General features: G+C 47.2%; 1 protein-coding gene across 9 annotated transcripts in view; it reads right to left on the bottom strand.

The window, feature by feature from the left end:
- Window positions 1-21,117, bottom strand: part of NTRK3 (neurotrophic receptor tyrosine kinase 3) — a 342,122-nt gene that overhangs the window by 221,141 nt on the left and 99,864 nt on the right. For all 9 annotated transcript variants that reach the window (XM_032469115.1, XM_032469111.1, XM_032469113.1 and 6 more), the window contains 6 exons: window positions 19,154-19,222; window positions 9,672-9,829; window positions 8,773-8,915; window positions 7,926-8,067; window positions 7,160-7,456; window positions 45-68 (listed from right to left, as the gene is read on the bottom strand). In XM_032469115.1, coding sequence (XP_032325006.1) covers window positions 45-68; window positions 7,160-7,456; window positions 7,926-8,067; window positions 8,773-8,915; window positions 9,672-9,829; window positions 19,154-19,222 — 833 coding nt within the window. The remainder of the gene's footprint in view (window positions 1-44; window positions 69-7,159; window positions 7,457-7,925; window positions 8,068-8,772; window positions 8,916-9,671; window positions 9,830-19,153; window positions 19,223-21,117) is intronic.

The raw sequence follows: 21,117 nt of genomic DNA, 5'->3' as shown, positions 1-21,117 counted from the left end.
ATCAGAATAAATCAGTTTCAAAGGAAAACATAAAAGAGACTTACAAGAGACAAAGTTATCCGTGCTCTCTGCAAAAAAGACAAAGAGATCATTAACAAAGGTAATAAAAACCAAACGGTCGCACTTGATCTTCTTAAGAGCTATGACCTCTCCCACTCACCGTGATCCCGCAAAGCAAAAGGCTTGACACGTCACGCCTCCCCCACACTCTCCCACCTCCTTAGCAAGTGGTCTTCCAAATGGAGAAGGAATAAGAGCTAAAACTCCTGGTTTCCAGGAAGGTGGCCTGGCCCACTTGGAGACTAGAAACCAAATTGTGAGATGAGGAATTAAATCCAGACTCACCGTCTCACCCACAGCCCGCCCTCCCTCAAGTACCCAGAGTGCTGGGGATGTCGGTGGTATGTTAGAGTCAAGAAGAAACGCTGCAGGATGGGCTTTCATGGGCCTTCCTTGAAAACTCTAGCTATGACCTCAAGACACAATTCCTCAAATCGATATGTAGAGTTTATTCTAGTAGGTCATTGAGACATTCTTGGGAGTCCCTCTAGAATCTGCCTGCTCCCCAGATGAAAATGTGTTATTTGATCTTTGGCCTTTAGAAATGCCTCACCTAATAATGAAAGCCAATCATTACTGAGCATTGATTGTGAGCCAGAGGCTGTGCAAAATGCTTTACGTAACACATCACTCAACCCTTGTAGCCACCCTAGGAGGTGCATAGCATTATCCCCTTTTAACAGAAAAGGGAACAGGCTTATAGAGATTAAGTAACTAACTGAATGTCACTCATTTAAGAAGGGATCGAGCAGGATTCAAATCCAAGTCTGAGCTGGGAACCACTCTGTGGTGCTTGAAAGTAAGCAGTCAGAAATTAATGGGGGCATGAAGAAATGACATGGGAGCCAATGCAAGGGGATTTCCAAAGGCCAAACTGGGGACAAAGTGAACAACAAAATAAATGATGATATTCATAGATTGTTATGGGGCAAATTATATCTGTCCAAAATTCATATGTTGAAGTCCTAACCCCTCAGTACCTCAGATTATGACTATATTTAGAGACACGGTCTCTAAGAGGTAATTAAGTTAAAGTCATTAGGGTGGGCACTCATCCAATATGGCTGGTGTCCTTATAAGAGGAGATTAGGACACAGACACACACAAGGAAGACCATGTGAAGACACAAGGAGACAGTTGCCATCCATAAGCCAAGGAGAAGGGCCTCAGAAGGAACCAATCCTGACACCTTGATCTCAGACTTTCAGCCTCCAGAAATGTGAGAAAATAAATTTCTGCTGCGTAAGCCATTCAGTCTCTGGCACTATCTTATGGCAGCCCTAGCAACTTAATACATGGACTATATAATTCATAGAACAAAATAAATACCCAGGAGTCCACACTGATATAAATAGGTAATTTAATCAACAAATGAGGAAGAAAAGAAAGCTTTTTCTTACAGTAGAATTCCAATTAATGAATGTAGAGGAAATGACAGAAATAGAAAAGTCATCATTGAAAAATGGCACAGTGATAACTGTTCCAGGCAAGAATCATCAATGAATGCTAAAATTAATGTGTGAAAGAATGATAAGAAACAAGATATTTACAAAGCTCCAAAATATGGTGCTTATTAATTATGGAAGGAAAAAATAGTCACTGGGCATTAGAGAAACCTGGCAGACACCATCCTGACCAAGTGATAAAGTTAGCATCACTGGTAATAAGATGTACAGACACCGTGTACCCCCGATGCCATGCACTGAAAGGCACAGCATCGCTTCTGCAGTGCTCTTGTAAAAAATGCATAACTGGCATTCAGTTGTGAGGAAACATCAGGCAAACACAAACAGTGGGGTGCTGGCAAATAGCTAGTGAGGAGTCTTCAAAAGTGCACAGACTGTGAAAGACAGAGACTGAGGATCTGCTCCAGATTTAAAGAGAGTAAAATAACATGGCAACAAAATGCAGTGAATAGTCCTGGACTAGACCTCAGAGAAAGAAAGGACGGCAGTGGGACAAGATAAAATTTAGATAAAGTCTGTAGATTAGGCATGAAGGTTGTATCAGTGTTACTCCCCTGGTTTTGATCACTGTGCTGTGGTTCCGTAAGATGGTAACATTAGAGGAAGCAGGGGGAAGGATCTAAGGAAGGTTTTGTACTATTTTGTAACTTTTGGGGGATGAATCTCAAGCTATTTCCAAATGAAAAGTTAAAAACCTTTTAAAGAAAGTTTTTTTTCAAAAAACATGGATTATTGGTCCTCACTCCAGAGTTTCTGATTCAGGAGGTCTGGCGGGTCTTGAGAATTTGCACTTCTAACCAATTTTCAGGTGATGCTGGTGCTGCTGGTCCCTTGGAGGACCACTGCGTTACACCACACCTCCCCCACCCCCGCCACGAGCCTCCACATCTTGAAAAATAAGAGCAACTCATTCATTCATTCACTGTGGGTCTCCTCTTGACCAGGCCCTTGGCTAAGCTTTCACAGGCACGGCTGTCATAGCTCTGTTAAGGATGCACCCGCGAACATTCTTCTCTAACTACCTGTGGGGAAAATGATGCTTTCTGTGAAGGAGGCCTTTAGAGAAACTCCTATTCACAGTAAATGCACCGTTAATAGATGACTTGTTCATCATCCACTTTGCCTTGTTTGGGGGAAGAGCAACAGAGCTCTCTTCAAATTCCCAAGCGTGCCCTTCACGCCACCACCCTCTTGTAAAGTTCAGGTGACCAGATGCCTGATGTGGGGGAAAGATGGAGGAGAGGGGGCCCTAGCCTTGGCCTCAGAGCCTGAGAAAAGAGAGGTGCCAGGTCATTTCATAGTTAACACTGACTTGCATATTTCTCCTACGGCTCTCATTTTTAGAGAACATTCTCATGTCAGCCAAATGTTTTGGCCAAGACAGTGAACCCTGTAATCTCTCAATTAGCCTATGAATACTCAGCTCCTTTTCAGGAGCCTGGAAATGTGTAAGCACCCAGGAAGCACGCGAGCCTTGGAACAGCCAGACCTCCTGGCTGGTTAGTTTCTCTCTAACCTGTGGGAGGACTCGGAACTTCACCCTGGAAGAGGATGCTATCCAGGAGTGGTCCTCCTCTCTGCCCCAGCCAGCAGGCTGGGAGGACGGCTGGACCGGTATGCCAGTACAGCATCTGAATCCAAATGCAGGCTGGGTGTGAATGCAAGGCACGTGTGCCCTCCAGTCCCAGACCACACCTCCTTCAGACCCCAAACTCCTCAAGAAAGGCCCAGTGGGAAAAGCCAGCCAGGTCCAGAGAAGGGAGAAGAGAGGCAGCAGCTTGTGTCCAGACAGAGATGGACTGGGAAATGACGACGAGAAGTGATCCCTGGCTTTAGATGTGAGGAGGGAGGAGGGAGCCGCGCCAGGCGACCACATGCTCTGCCCATCCCACACAGAAGGCCACATGCAGATGCTGGTTGGTGAACTGTGGAGGGAAGCAACGCCTGCCTCCTTTCCCGCAGCACCAGCAGGTTGGGACCACATTCTAGGCTCAACAAGCTTCTTAGAGGAAGGAAACCCGCCTTGACGTGGCTAAGGGCACTCAGGCCATGGTTTCTCCCACTGTTTGTACCAGGGCCCTGAGGGGATTCTGGTTTGTGCTGATGAAGAGACTTCCTGGCCAAGTACAAAAGGGGAATTCAGGAGTGACGGCAGCTCACTTATTCAGAAACGTTTTGTAAGTATTCTCAGATATTTGTAGCACATGTGCTTGTGCATGCACACACACACACACACACACACACACACACCCTTGGCGACATTCCTCCTTCTAGCACATCATCATCTAAGGACCCCACCTGGTGGCCTTCCAGGTACCACCTCGACCCTGACATGATCCCCAGACTCCCCTGTCACCCAGATCCCTGATTCCTCACGGCTCCCACTCATGCCCAGATCCCTCCTGACGGCCCCTCTAAGGTCCTGGAACACCAGAGGTAATCACCACAGGTGATCGGTGCTTCTAGAAAAGACCTCCCTAGCCAGTCTTTCCAAGGACTGGTTCCTACACTCAGGCTGAATGCCATGCTGAACATTCTAGTGCTTCTCCGCAAATGTAGAGGGAAACATCAACATTTGTACTGCATGTGCAGCTTACAAAAAGCTTTTCTGGAACATTTTTATTTCAATGTCCTGCTCTGAGGAGATCCTCAGCACTTGCAGATCGCCCCCCTGAATACATTCACTCCAATCAAACCTCTTCTATGGGTCTCGGGCCCCTAAGCAGTCAGGAAAGGAGACCCTCACCTTTGTGATCTCTGTGTTTTCCCCTAAAACAAATCCCCTTTTGTTGCCCTTGAAGGTGTGCATGTGTGTTTTTTTAATAAAAACAAACAGTAATTCTGTACTCACTCTGTGCCAAGCACTGTGGGAGATACTTTGGGTGGGTTAACCCACTGTGTGTGGATTCATCTTCACCACAACCTTTGAGGAAGCAGCGCTTCATTCATCCCCAGGGCAAGTTAGGGGGAGCGATCACTGGTTATCGTTCCCACTTCACAGATGAAGCAGCAGAGGCAGTGATCATCCTTCCCCTCTAGCCAACCACGTGCTAAGCCCCGTTCTCGGAGCCGAGGCTGCCCATCTGGTTGGGCCACAGGTGGGACTGGCCCCTTGGTCTGTCAGATCTCAGAATCCTTCCTCTTAATCTCTATGCGCTGCTGTCTGGGAGTGAGAGGGGGGCAGATGACAAATACGATGTCCCCACACCCTCACGGCAGGAGAGCAGGAAGCCGCAGAGAGCCTTTGTACCCAGGGCTCAGCAGGTGCAGGGTTTACTGCCTGTTCCCCTGGATAATTTACTCCCTTAAATGTCTAGATATTTTGTTGCTTGACACGCCCGGCCCATCTTTTCCCTGTCACCGCCTTTTCATCATCCATTGATTCCTTTAGGCTCATAAACCAAGCAAACCTTCACACAGGACGGCCCTGGCAGGGTGTATATGGGTCTGAGGACCCCACTTAGGGTCAGCTGTTCCCCTACAAGCTCCTCTGAGACTCTGCCCTCCCTCTCTAGGGCTGGAGTCCACCAAATGTCATGACAGCAGATCGCAAATGAGGGAGCAGCTGAGTCACTTGAGGGGCTTGTTAAAACTCAGACTGCTGGGCCCCTCCACCCCAGAGTTTCTAGTTCAGTAGGTCTGGGTGGGGCTCCAGAATTTGAGTGCTAACACACGCCCAGGTGATGCTGATGCTGCTGGTCTGGGGACCATCCTTTGAGGACCACTGGCTGGAGGAGAGTTGATAAGGTGACGAGAATATCTAGAGATGACGAGGAGGGGCTGCTGTGTCTCTTGGGGACAGAGGAGGTGTCTACAATTGGGAGGATGCAGAAAACTGCTGCCCTCCCCAGGGGATGGCGGACAAGGGAAAAGCCATGCCTACCATGCATTCCCAGGGACCCTGCTGCCCCGCGGACAAGACACCCTCTGCGGGGAGGAGCCAGAGTGGCTCACTCTCCCTCTTGAGCACTCCATGGCTCCCTAGTCTGTCCAGGCCTCAAGAGCTTCCCTTTGGAAACAGAAGCATTACTTTGGGGGGCTTTAACTCCTCACCCATCATGGAGTGTAGACTCTCCTCCTTAAAAACAGATTTCATTGTCTAATCACCAAATGGGCACAAGCAAAGCAAAGGGCCACTCCAGCCCTTTAGGCCAACAAGGCCTAGCCTGACTTTATGGCCCTTAAAGAGCAAAGTAATTCTTGTATCTAAAAGCCGCTGCCTCCACAGTGCGGGCCAGGGCCAGGACTCTTCCAGCTCCTACAAAGCTCGTGTGGCCCACAGTGGGACCTTTTACTGGGCGTACCGGGGTGATGCTGAAAATGTCAGACCATATGGCCTCAAGTGTCAGCACGTTCTCAGTCCTCTCCTGAGCAGAGGCGCCATCATCCCCGGGACCTCAGCTGAAAGAATTTAGCTTCCCAGGCAGCCTCATTTCTTCAGAGTTTCTCTCAAAACCTCTAAAGTTCTAGGTTCTTTGCACTAAGACTAAAAGGGTCTCTCGGAGCTGCTCCCCTCTGGTTATCTGTAAGCTGTCAAGTCACCTTCACAAAAGCAGCTGTTGCAAAGGGTTAGCTTTCACTGTCCTCCACCTGTCTGTGTCTAGGTGTGTGGCATATCCGTCTTTCCAACCCTCTTTATCTCATTAGGAACCCCCCCCCCACCAATTTCTAGGAATTGAAGGCCAAGAGGTCCTCTAGCCTGTTCCCAGCAGAAATCACCAAGGTCATCAAAGACACATGGCTTCACTGACAGAAACTTACCAACTGCTGAACTCACCAAGAGATGCTGCAATGACTTTTACTAAACTCTTGGAGTGTTTCCTTCTCCTCCAACTTCAAGGAAGTATATGAAATATTCTAGCCCAGACAGAGGCAGAGTTACCTCTCAAATATTCAAACAAAGCCCTTTCATTATTTTAATTCCTACCCCTCGTCCACGTGACATCAGCACCATCACAGGCTGCCAGCATCAGTACCCCCACCCCTGCTAGCTCACCACGGCACTGGAGGGGAGAGGAACCACGGACCTGGAAGCCTAGACCCCCGCCAAGGCCTTTCTGCTACCCAGCTAGGAGGAAGAGGTTCCTGCTGACTCAGACGTTAAGTGCAGGGTTGAACGGGACAGACTCTGAAGTCCGTTGCAATGGAGGGTCATTGCACCATCATTGTCTACCAAAGCCTGTGACATGTGTTCTGTTTACTTTAAGTCGTTTAAAAGCCACAAGATTCTATGGGAGCAGTACAATCATGCCCACTTCACAGATGAAGGAACTGGGGGAAACTGTCACGCCCAGAGTCTCCCAACCGGTAAAGGACTGGGTTCAGATTCTCCATCGTTCCTGTCCAACTTTCGAGTTCCCGCTTTCTCTACCATAACACAATGTGCCCTTAGATGCACACCTGTGTATTTCTGAGCAGGTCTTAGATTTTACTGTAACAGCTATCAGAAAATCGACTTTATGTAGTTTATGCAAGATGCTGGTGGTGGCTGAATACGTCCCACACCACACGCATTCGGTTGCCGTGATGACGACATTCATGTTGAAGCTGCTGCTTCTCCTCTCAAAGCCACCACGCCCCGTTCCCCGAGCTCTTGGAAGGAAATGGTCACCCTGCAGTGGCTCTGCCCTTACCTGGAAAGGGCTCCTTGAGGAAGTGGCCGTTGATGGTCTGGTTGGCTGTGCCCAGGGGGTTCTTGGCAATGAGGGTGTAGTTGCCATTGTTGTAGTGGGTGGGCTTGTTGAAGAGCAGGCAGCCCTCGGAGACCTCGCCCTCCTGGTAGTACTCCACACGGATGATCTTGGACTCCCGCAGCGGCTGCCCGTTGTGCAGCCAGTGCAGCGTGGGCGGTGGGTTGCCGCGCACCACGAACTCGATGCAGTGCTCCAGGCGCAGCTCCGGCTCCTCCAGGCTCACCACACGTGGGGGGTCTGCCAGGGGGAAGAGGCCAGCTGACGCCAGGACCCAGAGCCTCCTGTGTCCCAGAGCAGCCTTCCAGGAACGGCGGTGGGAATCCCAATTCTTCCCCACCCAGCTCCAAAAAGACTGAAGGAATCAGAGGTCCCTCCACCTGACCACCGCCCCCAAAGAGGGGAAGAGATGTCTGTCTTCACCCAAACTTCCTAGGTCCACCACAACTGGAGGGTTCCCTCTCACAACCTTTTAGGGATTTAATAAAAGGCAGACTTGGGCCAACTTAGGAGTAAAAGCATAGATGAGATTGAGGCACATCATCTTCTGAGGGACAGGGACACCCTTTCTGGGGTTACTAGCCAAGGATTGACTTGCTCAGTCCTATCCTATAAGAGTTTGTCTGCTCCTCCTGGTAGACACAGCCCCAGCCTCCTGGGCTGACATCCCCCTGGTACACAGCCACCCGCCACAACGGTGCCCACTCACAGTGGACCGTGAGGGCGACGCTGGCATTGCTCATGCCCACCACGTTCTCTGCAATGCATGTCAGGGTGAAGCCATTGTCCTCACTCGTCACATTTACCAGCGTCAGGTTGATGGCGTGTACATTGGTCCAGTTCAGATTTGTCTAAAACCCCAATAAAAAAGACAACAATCAAACAGTTTCTATAAGGGTGGCTCCCCCACCTAATCCCCAAACACCATTAGGAATTAAAAGGAAAATTGAGCAGAAGGGAAAGGAGACTTTTCCAATGAATGCACGCTGACCAAGTGCCAAGCTCTTTAAAGTCAAGAGCTCAGGTAAGCCTCACCTTTACCCTGTGAGGTGAATGGTAGCATTATGCCCAGTTTACAGATGAGGAAAGTAAGGTACAGAGATGTTTAGCAGCATGTTTAATATCAAGTTGGCTAGATAAATTAGCAGCTTGGGATTTGCAGATACTACTATATATAAAACAGATAAAGAATAAAGTCCTACTTTTAGCATAGGGAACTATATTCGATAGCTTGTGATAATCTATAATGCAAAAGAATATGAAAAAGAACATATATATATATATATATATATATAATATATATATATATATATAACTGAATCAGTATGTTGTACACCAGAAACTAACACAACATTGGAAATCTACTATACTTCAATTAAAAAAAAGATCAAATTGGCTAGAAAATGTTACAGCTGGATGGAATCCAAGTGTTTCTTCCTGTTGAAACAGGACCACAAACTTTTCCTCTTCTTCCTTACTCTCACATCACTTGCTTCTGTTCATGATTTAGCTCATTAAGACTAAGAGGGGATGGGGCCCAAGCCCAGAACGCCTACCTGGTGGGTGTTGATGGACTGCAGCCCAGTGACTATCCAGTCCACATCGGGCAGGGGCGAGCCAGAGCCATTGCAAGTGATGACAGCGTTGTCACCCTCTCGTACGGTCAGGTTGACATGACTCACACTGATCTCAGGGAGGTCTGGGAGGGAGAACAGGATGGGTGAAAAGATGGGCAGATGCTGACTACCAAGACTCCATCCATGGAGTCAAGGATGGCACATCTTACTTTGTCCAATAATGACTCCAACACAGACTGCTTGAGCTCTTGGAAGCCCCCCAAGTCCCAGAAGCTTCTCACCACCTCCCCAGCAGAATTTAAGCTCATGCAGTTGGACTCTCTTCCATGGCGGCGAGGGGGTGGGGGTGGTACAGTTGCTCAAGGAATGCAGTTCTAACCATGAAGTCACATGGCATCTTCCGCTTCTGGCACTGGTTCTCAAAAATGTGATCTGCTTCAGACTCCTCTGGGGAGCTTGCTAGAAATTCAGATTTCCATACTCATCTCCAGACATTCTGATCTCATTAAGTCTATGCTTGGGACCAGACATCTCCTCTAAAAGTGCCTTAGATGCTCCTGCTACAGGAGGTTCAGAGACCACACCTGGACATACACCCCTTCAGGTGTGGTTGACAGGTAACTCAGAGAGAGAAAGGACTCTGGTCCGATGAGAAAGGACACATTTAACACCTTTCTACATCCCTGAAATCAACCTTCCCACGGCTGGCTCCTGAAGGGACAGGAATGACCAAGGAGGGAAGAGGAGAGCCAGACCTGCACCCAGTGCAGAGTTCAAGGCTGGAGGAGCTGGGCTGGGCAGTGGGAAAGGAAGGCCCTGGCCTCCGGGCTGATGTGCAGCCCCGTCTCTCGGGGCTGCAGGCCGGGCGGCTCACTCACCACACTGGCTGATGTTCATGCGGAAGAGGGGCAGCTGGGAGCCGTCGGCACTGATGCAGTAGAGGTTCTGGCTGTTCAGCTTGGCCTCCCCCTGCTCCTGCCACAGCTGCATCCAGCGGATGTCACAGCTGCAGTTGAAGAAGTTCTGCTCCAGCCTCCTGTGGGCAAGAAGAGAGGGAAGGGGACTCCTGAACCGAAGATGGCCCAGCTCCCTCCCGGGGCTCTGAGGCCGAGGCGCCCAGTTGCTCCTCAGGGATCAAGGAGAGAGAGGTTGAGTAAGGTCTCCAAAGAAGTAAAAAATTCTTAGTTAAGTCCATGAATGTATTTCATTTTAAAACTAGTAAACTCATTAAAAAAAAAAAAAAGGAAAAAATCCACTCCACTTAACTCACCTGGCAAAGGAACCTTTTAAATACATCATCTTGGGGAGCTTCTCTTCTCCAAATCCTCAGTGGTTTCCCATCTCATTGAAAGCCAAAGTCAAAGGTCTATGGGATCTGCACCACCTTCCATCCCTCTCTGACATCATCGCCTACCTCCCCCTCCACCTCTCTTCTTCAGCCACACAGACCTCCTGCCTCAGGGCCTTTGCACCTGTTGTCCTTTGTGCCTACAGAGTTTTTACCCAGAACAGATCTTCTAGATTGTCTCCCTGACTTCATTAAGGACTCATATGGCCTTCCCAGACCACCTCTATAAGAAAGCCACCACCAACCCCTGCCCTAACACTGCCTGCTATTTTCTTGTTTCTGGTTTTCATCACTGCCCAGCACCACTTTACATATTGATTTGATTGCTTGTTTAGTATCTGTCTCCCCAGCTAAACCTTAAGTTCCAACCAGGTCAGAGACATTGCCTGTTGGTTCACTGCTGCACCCCCAGTACCTATAGCTGCACCTGCGACACAAATGCCTGTTGAAGGAATGAAAGGAGGTGGGAAGAAAGAAGTTATTCGTCCTGGGGAGAAGGTGGTTAGCAGTTTCCAATATCGGCTCAAAGCCCTATCTCGGAACCAGTTTTATTCCTTCATAAATTCAACAAAATCCTTAATAAGCATCTTTCCATGTCTGGCTGTGGGCTGAGTGCTATTGATACAGAGATGAATAATCGGCTCCTGTTTCCCAGAAGCACTCATCTTGGTGAGGAAGGATGTCTGATGGAGGACGAGTCAAGTTCAAGGCCTTCCTTCTCCACTGATTCTCCTTGTGACTTAGAGCAAAGCAGTTCCCTTCTAGAAGGGAGTTTTCTCATTAGGGGGACAATTGAAGGGCATTAGCTGATGTAAAACTCTTAAAGGGCACCTGATAAATCTGAATGCCTGGATCAGTAGAGGGAACATGAGTCTCTTTCTGGACCAGTAAGGGGATGACTCTGTTGGTGCCCAGAGGAGGGGCACTTGGGTAACTGCACTAAGACCTCGGGCATTTTTGACAACTGGCAAATTCCAAAGTAGTGAAGCATACATCAGAATCAACCAGCTTTCCGAAAAAGTTGAGACCCTTGGGGTTGGATTTGGTGTTTTCTAGCCAATAGGACACCACAGGTAGAATGTTCAAACATCCCTGCACGATACGCTCTTAGTCTAAAAGTACCTGTGACTTTTCCTTACACGCCACACTCTTTCAGACAAGAAGAAGGGAACTAACCTTTCTTAAGCATCTGCCTCTCACAACTACATTCAGAGACAGCCAGTCTCATTGCCATACAGATGAGAGAGTCCCTGTTATGTTTGGAGGAGTCCAGTCACGTGTTCAGGGTCCCTCGGCTGGTGTGTGACAAAGCAGAGCTTCAAATCTCAGCCTGCTGGACTCCAAACACCATGCACTTTCCCCACCATCTATCATGTATAAGGCACTGGTCGACAGGAGATGCAAAGGGGAGTAAGCAGGACCCCTGACTTTGGGGCTCATGGAGGGAGAGACTAGAGGAAGAACTGAGGGGATGTTGCAGCCTGGGCTGTGGAAACGAGAAGGAAAGGCTGGACCATGGCAGAGAATTTGTGTCAAGGAGCACTGGGGAATGAAGCTGGAAGGCTGAGTAGAAGCCAGATGGTGGAGGACTTTCACCGCCACATCAGGAAGCTTGAAATTCATCCAGGAGGCAGTGGGAATCATTGAGGCCCTTGGAGGTGGAGAATGATGTGAACAAAACTGTGAGAAGAGTAATGCCACAATATTGTACAGGATAAACAAGAGAGGAGGCGAGCTAAAGCCCGGGACACCAATTCTGATGGCTTATAAACACAGGGTCACTGTGCGCAGTGGTAAAGTTCACACGCGTCTCAAAGCACCCAGACAAAGGGGTGCATGGGGGATGAAATCCAGTCTGCACACCCCTGACCAGACCCAGGGTCTGGAGTGGGGCTCTGTCCACCTAGCAGGGGCGTCTTTTCTCATTCACACATAGGCACCATACAGGCTGGCAGGATCCAGGTCAGTGCTGTCAAACTTTTGGTCTCAGAATTCTTTTTCAGTCTTGGCAATGACCGAGGGCCTCAAGGAACTTTTCTGTGAATGATATCTACCACTATTTACCATATTAGAAATCAAAACTGAGAAAATCTTAAGACACAAGAATGCATCAGCACACTTTTAAAGAGTATAAGAAGACGTTCAAGATCAGCTGTACTAGAATATGATTTTATCAAAAGTTGACAGTTACACAAGCTGTTTTAGGCGTCAGTGCCTTTCTGAAGGCAACATTTAATCAAGAGTTTCCTTAATAGAGTTATTTTGAAAAGATCCAGAATGTCTCTTTCCTGTCTAGCTTCCATGTTGTCTTCTAGCTCTCACTAAGTGTATTTACCTATGCAAAAGATTTATTAAAGCATAGAAAAAGTCGGGGGAAAAAAAAGAATACATTAGCACAAATGCCATCAATCATCAGAGGAGTGATGTTAGCATATGTCACGTGGCCTCTGCAAAACCCCACTGCACGTGGGAGTGAAAAAGGCACATAATGTCTCAATGCTATGAAAATAGATTTAACCTCGTGGCCTCCCTGTGAGGGTCTTGGGGATCCCCAGGGGACCGTGAACCACTGTGTGAGATTAACCACTGCCTAGTTAACAAGAGCTTGGAGGAGAGAGGTTAAAAATTGGGGAGAGGGAAGGGGAAAATGGGAACAAATGTCATAAAGAAAGATGAGATGGTATTTGGTGCTTCGCTGGAGGGAGAAGAAGAAGAAAAAGTAAAAGACTCCAAGGGTTTACGATCCAGGGACAGGAAGTCAATGGTGGAGAGGAGTGTCTTCGGTTGAAAACAGAAGAGAAAAACCCAGTGGAAAGGCAGAGGGTAAACATAAGAGGAATGGAGTCGGGGCAGAGCCAGGGATGCGGGGGGGAAGGTGAGGTCCTAGAGCAGAAAAGTGAGGGATGAGGTCCAGGACCTTTGGAGGGATTTGCCCTGGGATTAAGGCAAGATGTCTCTGTGGCTGATAAATGAGAGAGAGAGAGGAGAGAGAAAAGGTAGACAGGAGAAAATGAGGGAGAAGGAGTAAGAATAATAGGATAATAACATTTGCATCACATTTCACGTGCCCAACACCATGCTGAACACCTTACAGGCATCACGCCATTTGACTTTCAGAGCAAGGAGGAAGCACGGGGAAGGGGACGTCTGATGGCTTCCCTCGGGAACACAGGTCGGATTAGCTGCCCAGCGTGAGTGGGGGAAAATGAGGTGGGGCAGTGGTTTGGATCCGCATCATAGCAGCTGCGAGGAGAGGTCTGGCAGCCCTGTTGGAAGGATGCTGAGGGTCCAGATGCTGGAATATATGCAAACTGAATCAGGTCAGCCTGGTTTTTCCCAGCTGCTTCCTTGACAAGATGTGTTCATTCATTATTAAGTAGCTGTAAAAATACAAATTATCCACCTGGGTGGAAGACACTGGATAAGTGAGAGGCTTGGCCAGGCTGCTTTAAGCCACACATGCTTTATTCAGTTCTGCCACTTGTCCGAGCCCTGCTGTGTATCCCAACAGCTCAGGGTTCCCCCAGAAAGGCGGACAGTGTCACAGCATCCTGAGGCTGGTGGGAGAATCTGGCGAGATACTTGGGACGTGTCTAAGACCCTGTCAGGCACAGGCATGCCAATAGCTTGTTCATTTCCTGCCATCTTTTCCCTCCAGGATCTGCTCCAACAAAAGGCATGCATCATGAGACCTGGGCCTTTCCTCCAAACCAGGGTCTCCTGGAAACTGCAGAAGAACCCTGAGTTCTTCCCCCATCCCTCTGAACTTTCCACCTAGACAGCAAGACACACACATGGCAGAAAACATTTTGAGTCTGAGAACAGTGATGCCCTGGGCAAATCTGCCTTCATCTTCATATCCTGACAAGAGAGGGTCTAACAGTGAGGTGGACTGGAAGCAAAGAAGGGCAAGCCCTGGGTCTAAATGATGCTGTCTGTTCTCCCATCAAATCAGCAGTCTTCAGCCAGGATTTCAGGAGCAGACTCGAAGAGCCTGACACAAGCCTTCCCCTGCTCCATCAATAATGCAGGTGGCCCCATGAATAATACAGCAGCAGCTGCTTCAGAGCAAAGCTTACCAACACCCAGCCCTTGCCCCAAGATGGCCTGGGGCCTAATCGCCAGGCCCTCGGGGCTTCCTGCAGATTAACTCAGCCCCATCTGAGGGTGTGCACACAGATACTTTGCTGCACAACCGAGGCCAAGACTGGGTGTTTAGAAAACACTGGCTCCCCACCAGTCATCACTCTGGTTCTCTTCTCCCCTCCAGAGTGTCAGTGGTGCTGGTGGCAATCCTAGGGCCAGATGGTGGGAAATGGGGACCGGATCCAAATCTGTCGTCACAGAAGCAAGCATGCCCAAAGGGCACCTGGAGATGCCAGCAGTCCGGTGGTAGACAAAGCACCCAAACCAAAGATCCAAGTTGAGCCGCTGTGACACCTTGGGTGAATATAGTAAACGAAATAGTGCTGCCCAACCCCCGCCCCCAAAATATGTCAAAGTCCTAACCCTCCCAGTAGCTGTGAACGTGACCTTATCTGGGAATAGAGTCTTTTCAGATGTAATCAGTTAAAAATCAGGGGATGAAATCATTCTGGATTGATGGTAGGCCTTAAATCCAAAGACTGGTATCCTTATAAGAGAAAGGAGAGAAAGAGTAGAGACAAAGAGACAGGGGAAACGGCCACGTGAAGACACAGGCAGAGGCTGGAGCAGTGCTGCCATGAGCCAAGAACTCCAGGAGCCTCCAGGAGCTGAAACAGCCAAGGACAGTCCTCCCTAGAGCCTTTGAAGGGCATGTAGCCCTGCTGACACCTTGATTTTGGACTTCTGGTCTCCAGAACAGTGAGCGAGTCATTTTCCGTGGTCTGAAGCCACCAAATATGTTAAGGCAGCCCTCGGAAACGAACACAGCAAGTCACTTAATTCTCCAAGGCTCTGTTTTAGCTTCTGTGAGATGGGGGGTAATTGTGTTCAGCCTCCCTTCTTCACAAAGTTATCATGAGGATACATGGTAACATGCTTTGGGAAGTAAAAGGAGCGACACAGAGGCCAGAAATGATTATCATAATAACAGCATTATTATCACGATTGTTTAGTGACTTCTCTGAGAGCCGTGGCACGTGGTCAGGGCCAGGCCTGTGAAAGAAAAATGCCAGATCAGCCCAAATCCATCTCTGAAACCGAGTTAATATTTTACCAAGTCGATTAAATCTGCAAATTATACCAGAGGTAATTATCTTTTTGCTTTAAGAAAATGAAATATCCCATTCTATTTTAATCATGTCTGCTCCGGGCGTGCAGGGTATTAAGAGAAGCCTGTTCGAGATACACTAATGGTCCTTAGGGTATTTCTGGAAGGTTTCTGTGCTGTGAGTTTATATCCTCTGGTGCCTCTTGCCTTTGCCTAAATTGCACCAGGGGATTCAGAATCCAAGCTTCTTTTCTTTCTAATTCATGCTTTACTTCTAAGACAATCTCTTTGATTCTTGCTCTAATTTCTGGACAGACAGTACCAGTCTTCTTGGTAAAGGAAAACGCCATCTTGCCATCACCAGAAACTTTGGAGAGCGCTGTGCAGTGTCAACTCAAATATCTTCAGACCCGGGCCGTTGAGAGAGTGCTGGCGACTCTGAAGCAAGTCTTGAAAGATGCCTCCAGTTCTTTCAGTGAGAGCAATGCAGCTCGGACTGGTGAGAGGCAGCAGGTCAGGGGCTCGGCCAAGACCATACCTTTCATCTCACAAAAGTAAATGCGAAATGCAAGGGCTCGGAGGTGCTAACTTGTATGGATTTTTCCCCCTTTGATTCCACTCAGGGAAGCCGCCATCTTGACAGTGGCTCCTGGATGGAGACACAAATCATGTGGCGGGTGTTGCTGAGCTGTGTGAGAAAAGGGCTGGTCTTTGAAGACAGAAGATCTGAGTGGTAGTAATGCCAATAATCACAGTGCAAATTCCCATTTCCTTGCCATATGATGTTGGACTAGTAATTCACTTGGTCAAGACTCAACTCCCTCATCTGTAAAATTGGGTATAAGGGTACCTCCCTTGTGGGATGGTTCCAGGAGTGAGACAGGACCTCGTATATATTAGGTACCCAATATATGCCTCTTCTTACTGGAAAAGTCACAGACACTCAGCCCTTCTGATGGGGAATCCCAACCGCACAAGTTCTCATATCAAGGATCAGAGGAGGGGCTGATTGAGGCAGCCGGAGATCCTCAATGATGGAATAAAATATGCTGAGAAATGGTTGAAGGCTTCTGCAGAAGGTTGCTCGAAGACTCACACTTCTGCCTTGGTGATTTTCTGCTGCCCCAGTTCACAGAGCCATCTCCCCCTGGCCTCTCCTCTAGGGCCAAAATTCTTTCATCTGGAAATACCCGACCCATCCCCACACCCCAGCCCACAGGCTCCGCTGGGCAGACCCTGGCAGTCTAGATGGCTCATGGCAGATGGCGCCATGTGGACTAATCAGGAAGTCAGACAAGAAGGTACTACCCCCTCTTCCATTTGCCAGGAACTGGGAGTGTTTGGCTTTTAATCACAGCCACAGCTGAGAGCCAACACGCGGCCCCTCCAGCCAAAAGATAAATTTTCCACTCTCAACTTTCAGTTCTTCCTCAAGAAAATAGACCCCCACCAGGGCAATTGCTCCTTAGAGGGGGCTTCTTTATTTTCTAATATAATTTTTTTCTTATTTAACAATAGGACAGAAATAAAATACTCCGTGGACATGGTGGCGGTCATGTGCTGACTCACACTGGAGGCAACGTCTTCATTTCTCCATAAGCCGCATCCAGCTCACTGGTATATTGATCCCGGGCAAAGATGAATGCGGAGTCCCATGATCCTCTGGGAGAAATCTGACATTTTCTTTAAACATATATCTACGGAGCAACTATTTCTAAAACTCCATGAAACAGGTCACCAGGGCACCATACCACTGATTTTGTAACCAGTGATTTTTTTAGAAGGAGCACTGAACGTTTTCTCAATAATTCCGCAACTGCAGACCCAGATGTCCCCAGGGAGGGAGGCTGTCCCTGGCCTCCCACAGAAGTGGCAAGTGTTCCAGGAGAAATAAATGCAAGTCTCCCAATAAAGAGAGCCCCCAGTTAGCTACCTGATGTCAGGGAACCTGATCAGTTCTAGGGCAACATAAGGAAAAACTGCAATCGTGCTTTTTTTGTTGTTGTTGTTTTTTAATTATTGTAGGACAGATCCTTGGGATTGAAGACAGACTGAAAAAGTTGGGAGATGGCTGAGCATAGTGGCCATGATCTTGAGTCCATATGCTCCCACTTAGTTAATGGGTAACCTTAACCAAGATACTTAACCTTGCTTAAGTACCTCAGTGTCCCCGAATGTGAAGTGATAGTAGTCATTCCTACTTTATAAACTTGTTATAAGGATTAAATTAAATAACGTACATAATTCGATAGATTGCTTGGCACAGTGCCTGGCACAGAGTAAGAGCTCAGAAATCAGTGTTAGTGGAGATCGAAGGAGTCATGTTGATTTACCTCTAACATCTTTTCCACCTACAAAGATGGGAATGAACACAACATATCCAGTGTAACAGTCTGACATTGACATGTCTGGGACACTGTCTAGTTTTTCAGTATTTTATAAACAAGTAAATCTATATTTACCTTTTTCCAAGCTTAGGTAGGAGTTTTAAATTGTTGTACATGTGGATTGCAGCCACATGTGCCTGGAGAACTCTGATCACTATAACTATTGTGCTCATAGCAGAGAAAAAGCCTAGTGGGAGGGGCAAAATCCTAAGGAAGGAAAGCAACCCACAACAGTCTTATCTGAAACTCTCCAACACTGTCAAAGAGACCATCTCTGTACTTCCCAACACTAGAATGGCCTTTTTAAGCACTTAGATCCATAAGGATGAGTAGGGTATATACAAGACAGTCATAGGGATGTAAATATCCTCCTCCCTTACCAGCTGGGTCAGGAAAAGTAAGGTTATGACCCATCCTTGAACTCAGGTCTTACTAGGCAAAAGGAGGACACATGGACTGGGGTCCAAGGCCATCTCCTCTTGGTAAAGGAGAGTAAAGCATTCAGTACATTTGGATCTGAGTCACCAAGCAAAAGGAAACACATGAGGAGTATCTCTGGAACCCTGAATCCCTAACTCCAGCCATGCCTCAATTCCTTTCCAATTTATTCCTTGATTTGTTCCCTCAACATAGTATGCTGTCCTTCATGCACAGAGATGACCTCGATGACTCACACATCAACATGAGCTATTTTTTCCAGCAGTGGTCACGAGTTTTAACTCATCCATCCAACATGTGCTAGCACAAAATGGCTGGCTACAGTAGGAGTGCATTGATCAGCCTCGGAATGAAGCAAAGCTAAGCAGTCCACAGGCAGACTGAATAAATAGACGGCCTTAGCCCCTACTCAAGCCAAATAGGCTGACAGAAGGTCATGAGAAGTGGGAAAGACTTGCAGCTTGAAATCAGAGGCCTGGAGTCAAGTCCTGGCTCTGCCAATCCCTAGCAACATGGTCTTGGCTGTGTCTCACATGCCCTTCTCAGGCTCAGAACCCTCACTTTAAAGTGCAGAGATATACTTTATATGAGAGGCATAATACCTACCTCCCATGATGCTTATGATGATAAATCAAAGGTCATGTAAATGAAAGCACACTTAGTAATTGATTTATATATTACCAATGTTATTTATTACAAACTGATAAATACACTTTATTATTATAAATGTCAATACTGTTATTACTAATTACGAACAGACCACAAAACTAGATCCTTCTAAGAGATGAGAGTCCTATCTTCTGAAACGTATTGTGCCCAGAAAGAACATCAGAAATCAAGGGATGGGGTGGCTCACTCTCACTGAACGTGGTACACCTCACGTCTTCCAACCCCAGAAGCCCCCTCAGGTGTATGTCCAGCCTTAGGTGGCTCCACCCAACAACCTTTGACCACCCCTCCAGTGACATGTACAGTCTTCAAAGCCAAACTTACAATTCCCGAAGACTCAGCGTCTGGAAGAGTTGCCATGAGAGTGTGGTGAGCCGGTTACTGGACAGGTTTCTGTAAGATTGACAAATAAAGAGGAAATTAAAGGACAGATCTGGCATTAGTCATGCTCTCTGTAGTAAGGTTGGTCATCTCATGGGAGCCTGGCTTTGTTGTTCTTTCTTTTGCTCCATTCTGCTGACAATACATCGGCCAGGAGTTGAGGCCACAGATCAGGTTTGGAGAGGATGCTGACACCTTTTAGAGGGCAAAGTCTTACAAATCAAGTCAAATAAATAAAATTTCCTTGATCACCCTCCCAAATCCTCCTGCCACAATAACATTCCAGAGAACTTGTTTTTTTTTAATTCAGGTATAGTTGATTTACAATGGTGCGTTAGTTTTCAGGTGTACAGCAAAGTGATTGAGTTAGACACATACACACATACGTATTATTTTTCATATTCTTTTGCATTATAGGTTATTATCAGGTATTGAATATAGTTCCCTGTGCTGTACAGGAGGACCTCGCTGTTTATCTATTTTATGTATAGTAGTTAGTATCTGCAAATCCCAAACTCCCAATTTATCCCTCCCCTTCCTTTCCCCTTTGGTAACCATAGTTTGTTTTCTATGTCTGTTTCTGTTCTGTAAATAAGTTCATTTGTGTCCTTTTTTTTTAAGATTCCACATATAAGTGATATCATATGATGTTTGTCTTTCTCAGAGAGCCTTTTTAAGGCCACATTCCTACAGGAGAACAGAGAACTCTCAGGGTATACAAGCCAGGAAGCATTCTTTTTTTTTACTAACATACCAAAAAACCTGTACAAATTTAATGTATGCATCTTGATGAATTTGAAGGAAAATATACATCTGTGAAACTACTACCATAAACAACAGCATAAACTTTTTTTTAAGTTGAAGTACAGTCAGTTACAGTGTGTTAATTTCTGGTGCACAGCACAATGTCCCAGTCAACAATAGCATACACTTAACTGGCACCTCTAAAAGCTTCTTCCCTCCCCCTTTTTTTTTATTTGGTGATAATAACATTTAACATAAGATGTACCTTCTTCATAAATGTTTAAGTGTACAATACAGTATTGTTAAGGATGCACCACACTGTACTAGAGATATCTACGACTTACCCTTCTTGCTAAATGAAACTATCATGCCCTGTTACCAACAAACATTCTTAACGTGCACACAAGTCGCAAAAACTCTGCAGATCACCTACGATGCCTTCAAGCCAGTCCCTCCTCCAGCAAACACGCCCATCAATGATCAAGACATCAGCCTTTCTGTTCACACTTCTGTTCTCCTCCTAATGGCTATTTATTTGTTCTCATTAGGATCTTCAGAGGAAAGGAGCAGTCATTAGTCTTCTGAATAAAAGAAGAAACACATCCACGGATATTACTTTGCCAGGCTCAACAAACAAATTTTGATGGGATAACTGATGCCTTGGAGGCAGCCGTTGGAGACTGCGAGCACTGAAGTGGTACCCCAGGCACCATGTACTCGGCTACTGATGAGCACGGACAGCGGAAAGGATTGCACTTTGGTAAATATCTCTCCACACACACACAAGCACATGCGTACTTGTATCTATTAAACAGGCAGGTAATAAATGCAAACATAGACTCTTGTTTACGCACATGTGCCTGTGCTCACAGGTGCACCTATATTGAGAGGACTTCTACAACAACTGGTTGTCGAGAGCCAAAGAGAGACTACACTAAAGAGTGAGGGGGCGGACAATGGATAAGGTCCCTCTGGAACTTCTGCTCACGTTACAAATGAACACGCAGGAGAAGTGCAGTTTGTGATGAGCAGAAGGAAGGGTTTAAACGACGTGATGCAAGTAACTGATGTGGGAGAGACGGGGCTACAAGTGCCCTCTGAGACAGGGAGGTCAGAGCTGAGACAAGAGAAGTGAAAATGGCCAGAGAGGAGGCCAGAGAGGA

This window comes from Camelus ferus, chromosome 27, assembly GCF_009834535.1.
Source record: "Camelus ferus isolate YT-003-E chromosome 27, BCGSAC_Cfer_1.0, whole genome shotgun sequence".
Lineage (NCBI taxonomy): Eukaryota > Metazoa > Chordata > Mammalia > Artiodactyla > Camelidae > Camelus > Camelus ferus.
The sequence above is the reverse complement of the archived record's forward strand: the minus strand, read 5'-3'. Positions and strand labels throughout refer to the sequence as shown.